This window comes from Lepidochelys kempii, chromosome 17, assembly GCF_965140285.1.
Source record: "Lepidochelys kempii isolate rLepKem1 chromosome 17, rLepKem1.hap1, whole genome shotgun sequence".
NCBI lineage: Eukaryota > Metazoa > Chordata > Testudines > Cheloniidae > Lepidochelys > Lepidochelys kempii.
The window spans coordinates 1145507-1156625 of NC_136396.1; the positions used below are offsets into that span (position 1 = coordinate 1145507).

Genomic DNA, 11119 nt, shown 5'->3' on the forward strand with positions numbered 1-11119 from the left:
TCAAAAGGTGTTGCAGCCAATACAGGGAATTCTTTATCGGTTAAGATGAAGTCTAATAGAGAAACTGACCACAGAACTAAAAATTAATGATAGCTTAGGTACAAGTGATTATGACTTATGTGCAGTCCAAATAAAGTCTAGACCAGTAATATAGATACATGTGCTACTTTAATAAGGCCAGTTTCACAAAGCCAAAAACAATTGAGCCAAATAAGCTGGGAGGGATGATTTAAGCAGAAAAATGTAAGTGATAATTGGGAAACATTTAAGAACACCTTACTAGATGCCCAAAAAGATGCAAGCAAGGAAGAAGGATGTACTTATTAAACTGACTTTGTTTAGCGGGGAAAGGAAGGCAGCTATAAAAAATAAATGTGTAACAAATGAAAGAAAGGCGGGAGTGGATAGGGACAAGTCACAAGTTGGGAATTGTAGAAAATGTATAATGGAAGCAAATGGACACGAGGAAATCTATAGCCAGCAGAATTAAGAAGGAGTTTTAAAAATATATTAGGAACAAAAGCAATCGTGACAATGGTATTGGTCCATTACTAGCTGGAAATGGTAGAATCATCAGTAATCAGAAAAGGCAGAAGTGTTCAATAAATATTTCTGTTCTGTATTTAAGGAGGACAGATTATACAGTCTCATCATATGGTGATAATTCCAGTCCACTAGTGTCTCTGGAGGATGTTAACAGAAGCTAGTGAAGTTAGGCATTTTTAAATCAGCAGGCTCAGATAACTTGCAACCAAGATTTTTAAAGAGATTCCTGGACCACTAAATGCTGGTTCTCAGTAAGTCCTGGAGCACTGGGGAAGTTCCAGGAGACTGGAAGCAAGCTAATATTGTGCCAATTTTAAAAAAAGGCAAGCGGAATGACCTGGGTCGTTATAGGCCTGTCAGCCTGACACTGATCCCAGGAAAGATAATGGAGCCGGTGATACAGGACTTGATTAATCAAGAATTAAAGGAAGGTAATGTAATTAATACAAATCATCATGGGTTTATGGAAAACAGATGCTGTCAAACTAACTAATCTCATCAAACAATATTTGGCTGCTAAAGGTAATAATGTACATGGACTTTCAGAAAACCTTTGACAAGGTCCCTCACCAAAGGCTCTTAAGCAAACTAAACAGTGATTGGACAAGAGGGAAAGACCTCTCATGGATCAGTAACTGGTTCAAAAATAGGAAAGAAAGAGTAGGAATAAATGCTTAGTTTTCACAATGGAAAAAGGTAAATCATGGGATCCCCATGAATCTACGCTGGGACCAGGGCTTGTCAGCACATTTGTAAGTGATGTGGAAAACTGGGTGAACAGTGAGTTGGAAACATTTGCAGATGACACTAAACTACTCAAGATTGTTAAGTCCAAAGCAGACTGTGAAGAGATACAAAGGGATCTAACTAAACTGGGTGACTGGGCCACAAAATGGCAGATGAAATTCCATGTTGATAAATGCAAAGTAATGCACATTAGAAAAATTCGTCCCAACTATGCATATAAAATGGGGTTTAAATTACCTATTACCACTTAAGAAAGATCTTGGATTCATTGGGGATAGTTCTCTGAAAACATCTTGTCAAGGTGCAGCAGCAGACACAAAAGCAAACAATGTTAGAAACCATTAGGAAAGGAATAGATAATAAAACAAAATATCACAATGCCACTATATAAATCTGTGGTACTCCCACACCGTAAATAATCCATGCAGTTCTGGTTGCCCCCTCTCAAGTTACATTAATTGGCAAATGGACAGAGCAGGGCAACACAAATGACTAGGTGTCACGGAGTGTGGGGGAGTCCGGGGCCTGCACCCCTCTTCCTGGGATTCACCGTGACTCTCAGCCAGCCAGTAAACCAGAAGGTTTATTGGACAATAGGAACACAGTCTAAAATAGAGCTTGTGGGTACAACCAGGACCCCTCAGTCAAATCCTTCTGGGGCACAGGGAACTTAGACCGCAGCCCTGGGGTTCCCTGCGTTCCACCACCCAGCACCAAACTGAAAACAAAACCCCCCCAGCAGGCTCTCTCCTGCAGCCTTTGTCCAGTTTCCCAGGCAGAGGTGTTACCTCCCCCCACCCCCTCCTGGCTCAGGTTACGGGCTCTCAGGTATCCCATCCCCAGTGAAACTCCCCTGCCACATTCCCAGGTCAACACTCCCCCACTCCCTGCTGCGTCACGCTGGGGTATGGAACAACTTCCAAATGAGGAGAGATTAAAAAGACTAGGAATGTTCATCTTAGAAAAGAGATGACTAACGGGGGAGGGAATGTGATAGAGGTGTATAAAATCATGACTGGTGTGGAGAAAGTGAATAAGGATGTGTTATTTACTCCTTTACATAACACAAGAACCAGGATCACCCAATGAAATTAACAGGCAGCAGGTTTAAAACAAAAGGAAGTACTTCTTCCCACAACGCACAATCAACCTGTGGAACTCATTGCCAGGGGATGTTGTGAAGGCCAAAAGTATAAGAATTAGATAAGTTCATGAAGGATCAGTCTATTAATGGCCATTAGCCAAAATGGGCAGGGACACAACCCCCTAAACTGTGTGCCCCTAAACTGCTAGGCGCTAGGTCTGGAGAGCACGGAAAGGATCCCTCAAAATTGCCCTGTTCTGCTCCTTCCATCTGAAGCATCTGGCACTGGCCACTGTCAGACACAGGCTACTGGGCTAGATGGATCATTGGTCTGACTCATTGGCCTGTCCTAGACTAAGGAATGTTGTTTCACCTATTTTCCTGTCTCTCCAATGTGAATTGAGACAAGTAAAACCTCAGAGGACAACTAAAAATACATCTTCATAAAAGGTAAACAAAGCCATCAAGATAAAGGAGGGGGCGGGAAGAGAGAATGATTAACTGTCATGATTGGGGTGGCGCCTGCACCCCCAGGAAGCCTTCCTTGCTCTTGAAACAGAGGATAGATTTTGAAAAATATAAGCAGAAACGAAGCCATTTTGGCATCTATCACGGTGGGGGCACAAGAGGCCAAAGCTCTCAATCTGAGAAAGGGGGATCCTTCAGCCAAGGGGCTTACAGTGTCTGGGAATTCACTGTGGTGAGAAACCTGCTTAGACAAAGATTGTAAATTGCTAACATTCAGTTTTAGTCACTAGAAAGTGTGTTTTACTTGTAACCAACCTGTGTCTTCTATTCTTCTCTCTTAAACCTACCTTCTTTGTTAATAACTTTGTTCTTGTGTTATTACAAAGCCATCCCAGGGCTGGCCACTGAAGTGAAGTGTGGATCTTCAGCGGAACCACCAGGCTGGAGGGCCCTTTGTCTCATTGGAGGCAGCAAATTTAACTTCGGTTGGGTCCAGCGAGAGGGACCAGATGCTGCAATGGAGCCATTTTGGGACGACTCCGAACACGAAGGGCTGTTGGTGTCGCCCTGCAAGGAATGACCGAGGCCACTGTGCTGTGAACATGCTGCTGGTGTCAGGGCTCTGAGTCAAACCTGCACAGCACAGATGCACCCGGGGTTACAGGGCAGGCAGAGACACAACCCCATACTGGTCTGGGTGAAACCCCAGAGTCACATGGGGGAGTGGTAAATAACGAAGACGACAAGTCACTGATTCAGAATGATCTAGATCGCTTGGTAAACTGGGCGCAAGCAAACTGTGTATTTTAATGAGGCTAAATGTAAATTTACACATGTGGGAACAAACACTGTGGGCCATCCTTATGGGCTGGGGGACTCTATCCCAAGAGCAGTGACTCTCGAAAGGATTTGGGAGTCGTGGGGGTCATGGTGGATACTCAGCTGAACGTGAGCTCCCACTGTGATGCTGAGACTAAAGGAGCTAATGAGATCCTGGGATGTACAAACAGGGGAACCTTAAGTAAGATCAGAGAGGTTATTTTACCTCTGTATGGCACTGGTGTAACGGCTGCTGGAATCCTGTGTCCAGTTCTGATGCCCGCAATGCGAGAAGGATGTTGATAGATTGGAGAGGGGTCAGAGAAGAGCCACAAGAATGATTAAAGGATTAGAAAGCCTGCTTTTTAGTGATAGACTGAAAGAGCTCGATTTATTGAGATTAACAAAGAGAAGGTTAAGAGGTGATCACAGTCTGTAAGTATCTACATAGGGAACAAATATTTATTAATGGGCTCTTCAATCTGACAGAGAAAGTTCTAACCCGATCCAATCATTGGAAGTTGAAGTGAGACAAATCCATACTGGAAATAAGGTGTACATTTTTAATTGTGAGAGTAATTAACCATTGGAACAACTTAGACTCAGACTTTAAGGCGAGAAGGGACCATCGCGATCATCTAGTCTGACCTGCACATCACAGGCCACAGAACCTCACCCACCCACTCCTGTAACAGACCCCTGACCAAGTTACTGTCATTGTCAAATCATGATTTAAAGAGTTCAAGTTACAGAGAATCCAACATTTACTCTAGTTCAAACCAGCAAGTGACCAGTGCCCCATGCTACAGAGGAAGGTAAAATCCCCCCACCCCCAGGGTCTCTGCTAACCTGACCTGGGTGAAAATTCCTTCCCACCCTCAAGTATGGTGAACACTTAGACCCTGTTTCAGAGGAACAGCCGTGTTAGTCTGTATTCGCAAAAAGAAAAGGAGTACTTGTGGCACCTTAGAGACTAACCAATTTATTTGAGCATGAGCTTTCGTGAGCTACAGCTCACTTCATCAGATGTTTACCGTGGAAACTGCAGCAGACTTTATATACACACAGAAATCATGAACCAATACCTCCTCCCACCCCACTGTCCTGCTGGTAATAGCTTATCTAAAGTGATCAACAGGTGGGCCATTTCCAGCACAAATCCAGGTTTTCTCACCCTGAGCATGTCAGCAAGACACCTGGGAAAGAATTCTCTGTAGTAACTTGGAGCCCTCCCCATGTAGTGTCCCATCTCTGGCCATTGGGGATATTTGCTACTAGAACTCCTAGATGGGCCACATGCCATTGTAAACAGTCCCATCAGACCACCCTCTCCATAAACGTATCAAGCTCAGACTTGAAGCCAGTTAGGGTTTTTGCCCCCACTACTCCCCTTGGAAGGCTGTTCCAGAACTTTACTACTCTGATGGTTAGAAACCTTTGTCTAATTTCAAGCCTAAATTTGTTGATGGCCAGTTTATATCCATGTGTTCTTGCGTCCACATTGGCACTTAACTTAGATAACTCCTCTCCCTCCCTGGTATTTATCCATCTGCTGTACTTATAGAGAGCAGTCGTATCTCCCCTCAGCCTTCGTTTGGTTAGGCTAAACAAGCCAAGCTCCTTGAGTCTCCTCTCAAAGTAGGTTTTCCATTCCCCAGATCATGCTAGAAGCCCTTTGCTGCACCTCTTCCAGTTTGAATTCATCTTTCTTAACTATGGGAGGCCAGAATTGCACACAGTGTTCCAGAAGAGGTCTCACCAGTGCCTTGTATAATGACAATAACACTTCTCTGTCTCTACTGGAAATACCTCACCTGATAAATCCTAGGTCTGCATTAGCCTTTTTCACAGCTGTGTCACGCTGACAGCTCATAGTTATCCTGTGATCAACCAACCCAGGCCTTGCGTCCCCTCCAAGGGGCATAGGGGAGTCTCCATCACTGACAATCTTTAACTCAAGGCTTGATGTTTTTCTAACAGCTCCACACTCGGAATTATTTTGGGCAGTTCTCTGGCCCGTGCTATCCAGGGGGTCAGCTTTCATGATCCCAATGGTCCCTTCTGGCCTTGGAATCTCTGAGATCCCCGCACCTCGGGAGGCCTGGGGGCTCTCTTCGTGGCAGTGGAGGGGGGGGGGTAACGCAACCTGTGCCGCAGGGACAGAGACTAGCTGCTCCCTTGCTTTGTCAATCCATTCCACCACCACAGTGGGGACCAAGCTGAGCGACCTCAACCCCAGGAACCAGGAACCATCAACAGCGAAAGGGCACGCTTGTTAAAATCCAAGCCCGTGGGTGTCTGCCATGCCCAGCAATAGTAACAAATGCTGTCATTGTAAATGCTGGCTCTGGGGTGATGGTAACACTGTGTTTGCCTCTAAGCACTCCTTGGGCAGCTGTTTGCATCTCTCTGGTTGGGATTGTGGGTGCTCCAGCTGCTTGGATCCTCACCCAGTCCAGTCAAGACAAATGAGCCCTGCTTGTACAAAATAAAAGGCATGTGTGACCTATTTCTGTGCAGAGGCAGAGTGAATGCTGCAGGGTGGGATCTCATAGGAGTTTGACTCCCTCTTGTACTGGTCTAGGTAAGATTCACCCAGCTTCTCACTCCCTCTTTGCCTAAGTCCACTGTAAGTAAAACCGGCCTTCAGGGTGAGATATCCTCCTGCTTACATCTGTCCCACTGCAGAGGTGCACTTACCTTGTTAGCATCAGACGCAGCTGGTGCCCCAGTTTCTCCACTGGTGGAGCGGTTTAGCTCTCCTGCTGAGCCCAATTCTCCCCCATCCCAGGGTAAGCTGAGACAATCCACAAGGAGAAAAAACAAACTCCCTGAGCTACAGTCGCTTCGCAGGGGCGGGACGAACCACCCCAGTAATTCACCGCTCTTTATGCAAGGCTGGCTCCACAATGGCCCTTGCCCAGCCCTGTCCAGACTCCTTGAGCCCCTTCCCCTGGGAGAGAGAAGAGGCGAGCTGAGCCTAACCTGCCCTGCCCTGGTCACCACCTTGGCAGAGAACATACCAGCAAATCCTAACCACCTCCCTGACCCAGCCTCATTTTCCAGCCTCAGGAAAATGGGCCTTCTTGTACCCAGCATGCGCTGTTAGAGCTTGCAGGTCCCATGTTCACGGGACTGCAAGTCCCAGCATCCCTTGGTGTTTGGCAAAGAACAAGTCCCAGGAGCACACTGAACTCTGACCCCTCTAAGCCCTGTTCCCCCTCCACAGTCACTGTTGCATGTGGGGACGAGGCCTCTATTTCAGGTGAATCTTTGGGGGTTTATTCCCCTGGCTTTGAAAAAGCACCTAGAAGTGTAAGTGGAGCTCTGCAGGCAGTTCCCTCCCTCACGCTGTGACTTCCCAGACCCACATGTTTGAAAGCCACCACGACTGGACAGTGGCCTCAGTAGTGTGACTTGGTGGGGACAGGTACCAAATCAGTCCATTCCTAAGAGTTGGGTCCTGTGCCAGAGAATGTGATGGGCTTTGAAATTACAAACTAAGCTTTTGAAAGGTGACGTGCCAAGCAGCTGGGACGTGAAACCCCTGTAAGATCCCGACATAGGGCAAACACAGTGCCAGAGATGTTCAGTGTAGACAAGAATACCTGGAAATCGCTTCCTCGTTCTCTTAGGGCACAGGGTTATTCCCATCAACTTCAACAGTGCAGGACCTAGCCCTCAGCGGCCAAGCTGTGAGTCCAGGGTTCTGTGTGTCCCCAGCACCACAAACACCTTGAGCCCAGTAAGAAATACAGCTTCCTGATTTGCACCAGAGACCAGTGATGCCACCCACTGCTGCAGGAGAGACACAACTACTGTACTGTTGTCTGGCAGAGCAGCTTGCAACATTGGCTGTTCCGTGTAAGGGCCCCAGCTCCTGGAATCTGGTGATTAGGGAGAATCTTGGCTTTCATTTAAAACAAAGCTAAGTGGAGTGTCTGGCCCTCATGAGTGCAAAGCTTGAAAATGTGACCCAAGTGCTCCCCAAAGACTCAGAAACCCGACAGCAAAGATGACACCCCTCCCACCCTCCCTTATTTTGATAACTATCAGGATTTTTAAGCCAATCTTAAAAATTGGGACTTTGGGGGGGGGGGCCTGATTCGTGGCTTTTGAATACTTGTCTTTGGGGCTCAGCAATTCAACCGGCACATAGGCCCAACCCTACTAGCCTGTTGCGAGGGTGGGGGCTGGCTGTGCCACATTCCCCTCTGCATCACCTTTCTAACCGGACCAGCAGCCTCCCTCTGGGGGATGGGTTTGGGGTAGATAATTTTCAGGCCTGGACCCAGCTGCTGAAAACCTGTCCCAGAATCCCCTTCCTCTGGGCAGAATCCCAGCCACCGAGCGAGCCAGCAGCCATGGGGAGGGCTGGCAGAAACAGCCGCCGCTGTGCCCAGGGATCGGACACAGCAGGGCCCTGCAGTGATCCATGGCAGCAAAGAGAGATTCCGGTGGCCCCTCCCCCCAAGCTCCCCTCTGCAGTTACTGGCAGGCAAAGAGAAGGGGGCTCCCAGGCCAAGTCCCCATGCGGGGAAGGTCTACTGCTGCCAGGGCTGCAGCGACGGGGGCTGGCAGGGCACCCTGCCGGTCAGGCTGCTCCGCACACAGCTGGCTGGATTTACTGCTGAGCATGGGGAACTACCTGCCCCACTGGCCAGGCCTGAGCCTTGACACCATCTCCTCAGTGCTGGGAGCCCCCCCTCCGCTGCAGCTCCCGGAGGCCCAGCTTGGCCAGGGAGGGGCTAGCAGGTGGGCAGCACGCCAGGAGCTAACAATGTTGATTAATGTTCTGATGTCTGCTAAGCCCCTTCTAAAAACACGCTTTAATATTTCTGATATGTGCAAATCTATTTTGTAACCTGGAAATGTTACATGGTGCCGGGATTAGGTAATGTAGATAAATTCTGTGGGGGGGCCCGGCCACAATCATTTGCAAATACAGCCTGAGATTAAGGTATTTTTTTGAAAGATTAGTTGGTATTACCACTGATTGTGATATGCAGGACCGGGCTGCAGCCCCACTTTGCCAGCCCGCTGCACAGACCTGCATTTAGGATATTGGATGGTATTGCAAAGATCTTAAGGAGTCAGTGCAATAATACTTCCGATCTAATGAAAATTACAGTGCTAAGCTGGGGAGGGGGCATGGCCACCCATTTATTATTGTTACGGAATTGCTTTGGAAGCACACACCCAAGAAAGCCAAGAGCCAGAGGTCACCCCGCTGCACACCCTGGGAGCAGAGCCCCCCTCCAGATTAATTCAGCCAGGTACCACCGCAGGGGTTCAGACACTTAACCCTCCATGTCCTGTGGCAACCCAGAGACTCCAGGGCCCAGCTGCCATTCAGGCTAGTGTTTGTTCCAGTTCCTAGTGGTTAGATGGAGTGGGGGTTGGGAGCCTAGCAGCAGGGAGCTGACACAGCTAAGGGCTGTTTCCAAGTTGGCAGCTGCTCCTCCCATGGCAGCCTGGCCTCGCTAGCTGGGTTTGCCCCCATGGCCATGGGCAGCAGTTTCCAGCTGGCACTGCAGGTCCGAATGCCTTGCCCAGCACAGAGCCCAGCAGTGCCTGGTGCCAGCTGCTCAGTACCAAACTTCAGAGGAGCTCAAGGTGCCAGGCCTGATGGTTGCCCCCTGCAGCACCCGCCTCGGCCGGGCTCACGCCTAGGGCTCACCCAGGTTGGTGACGATGGCCGCGTTGTAGATGAGGTCTGAGATGTACCCGAGGGAGGTCTGTGCAGGGAACATGTCCCAGTAGGGGAGCCCCTCACCAGCCCTGGGCTCTGCTCCCTGCACCCCCGCCTGGCTGGGGCTGGCCAGTGACCACTGGGCTCCCCCCTGGCCGCAGCGGGGCTGGCAGCTGTCCTCCCACAGGAGCTGCCCCTGGAAGGCAGAGCCCAGGCTGGGCAGCGCTGGGCCCGGGCACCGGAGCTCGGGCACCTGTTGGCTTCTGGCCCCTGGGCACTGGGGCAGGAGGCAGCTGCCCTGGGGCGGTGGGGGGCAGGAGGGGGGCGGTTTACTGGCCAGAGCCCTCCCGCAGCGCGGCCGCTCCAGCTTCCCGCTCTTGATCCTCCGTGCGCGGCGGTTCTGGAACCAGACCTGGGGAGAGAAGGGCTGTGAGGGACTCCCCTGCCCCGGGCCGCAGAGCCCCGCTGCCGCCCACCCCAGCCCCATGGCGGCGCCCCGCGACCTCCCAGCCCGCGGGACACGGCGGGGCACCAAGGGCTCCCCCGCCCCGCGCCGGCTCACCTGGATCTTGGCCTCAGGCAGCTGGGTGAGCTCGGCCAGGCGCTCGCGGGTGCCGATGTCGGGGTAGGGCAGCGCGGCGAACACCCGCTCCAGCTCGCACAGCTGCCCCCGGCTGAACGTGGTTCGCTTCCTCCTCCGGGGCCCCGCCGGGCAGCCCCCCGCGCCCCGCTCCGGCTCCGGGCGGCTCCCTGCGGGCAGGGGAGACGGGGAGAGCTCAGCCCCCAGCGCCGCTCGCAACCCCGGCCCCCGGGAGCCTCCCCGGCACCCGGCCCGCGCCCCCGGGATCCCCGCCCCAGCTGCCCCGGCCCGCGCCCCCGGGATCCCCGCCCCAGCTGCCCCGGCCCGCGCTCCCGGGATCCCCCGCCCCAGCTGCCCCGGCCCGCGCCCCCGGGATCCCCCGCCCCAGCTGCCCCGGCCCGCGCCCCCGGGATCCCCCGCCCCAGCTGCCCCGGCCCGCGCCCCCGGGATCCCCCGCCCCAGCTGCCCCGGCCCGCGCCCCCGGGATCCCCCGCCCCAGCTGCCCCGGCCCGCGCCCCCGGGATCCCCGCCCCAGCTGCCCCGGCCCGCGCCCCCGGGATCCCCCGCCCCAGCTGCCCCGGCCCGCGCCCCCGGGATCCCCCGCCCCAGCTGCCCCGGCCCGCGCTCCCGGGATCCCCGCCCCAGCTGCCCCGGCCCGCGCTCCCGGGATCCCCCGCCCCAGCTGCCCCGGCCCGCGCTCCCGGGATCCCCCGCCCCAGCTGCCCCGGCCCGCGCCCCCGGGATCCCCCGCCCCAGCTGCCCCGGCCCGCGCCCCCGGGATCCCCCGCCCCAGCTGCCCCGGCCCGCGCCCCCGGGATCCCCCGGCGCCCTCCGCACCGACCTGCTCGGGGCTCGGGCCGGCGGGCCAGGGGGGTGCCCCGGGCGGGCGGCGGGCAGCGGCCGGAGTCTCCGTCGGGGAAGAAGAGCCGCGGGCTGAGGAAGCGGCGCGGGCCGGGTGCGGGTCCCGCCCCGCTCATTCTCCTGCCGGGGGCTGCGGCTCAGCGCGGCCGCCCGGCGGCTCCCCGGGCCTTTTATCCCCTGCTCCGCTCCCCCTCCCCGGCCAGCAGCTCCCAGGGGTCTGGGACCGCCCAGGGCTTTGATCCCGCCGCCGTCTGACACCCGCGGGCTGCCCGCCCCAGCCCAGCCGCGCCCGTCGGGGGGATCCCAGCCCAGCCCCCCCAGC

The 11119-nt window shown here is 53.5% G+C and overlaps 1 protein-coding gene across 1 annotated transcript; it reads right to left on the bottom strand.

Annotated features, from left to right (window-relative positions):
* Positions 1-8798: 8798 nt before the first annotated feature.
* On the bottom strand, positions 8799-11105 carry SEBOX (SEBOX homeobox). The gene is made up of 3 exons (XM_073315344.2): positions 10778-11105; positions 9919-10106; positions 8799-9768 (listed from the first exon to the last, which is right to left on the bottom strand). The coding sequence occupies exons 1-3, from the start codon at positions 10911-10913 to the stop codon at positions 9334-9336; spliced, it is 759 nt and encodes a 252-aa protein (XP_073171445.1). The 5' UTR covers positions 10914-11105; the 3' UTR covers positions 8799-9333.
* Positions 11106-11119: the final 14 nt, after the last annotated feature.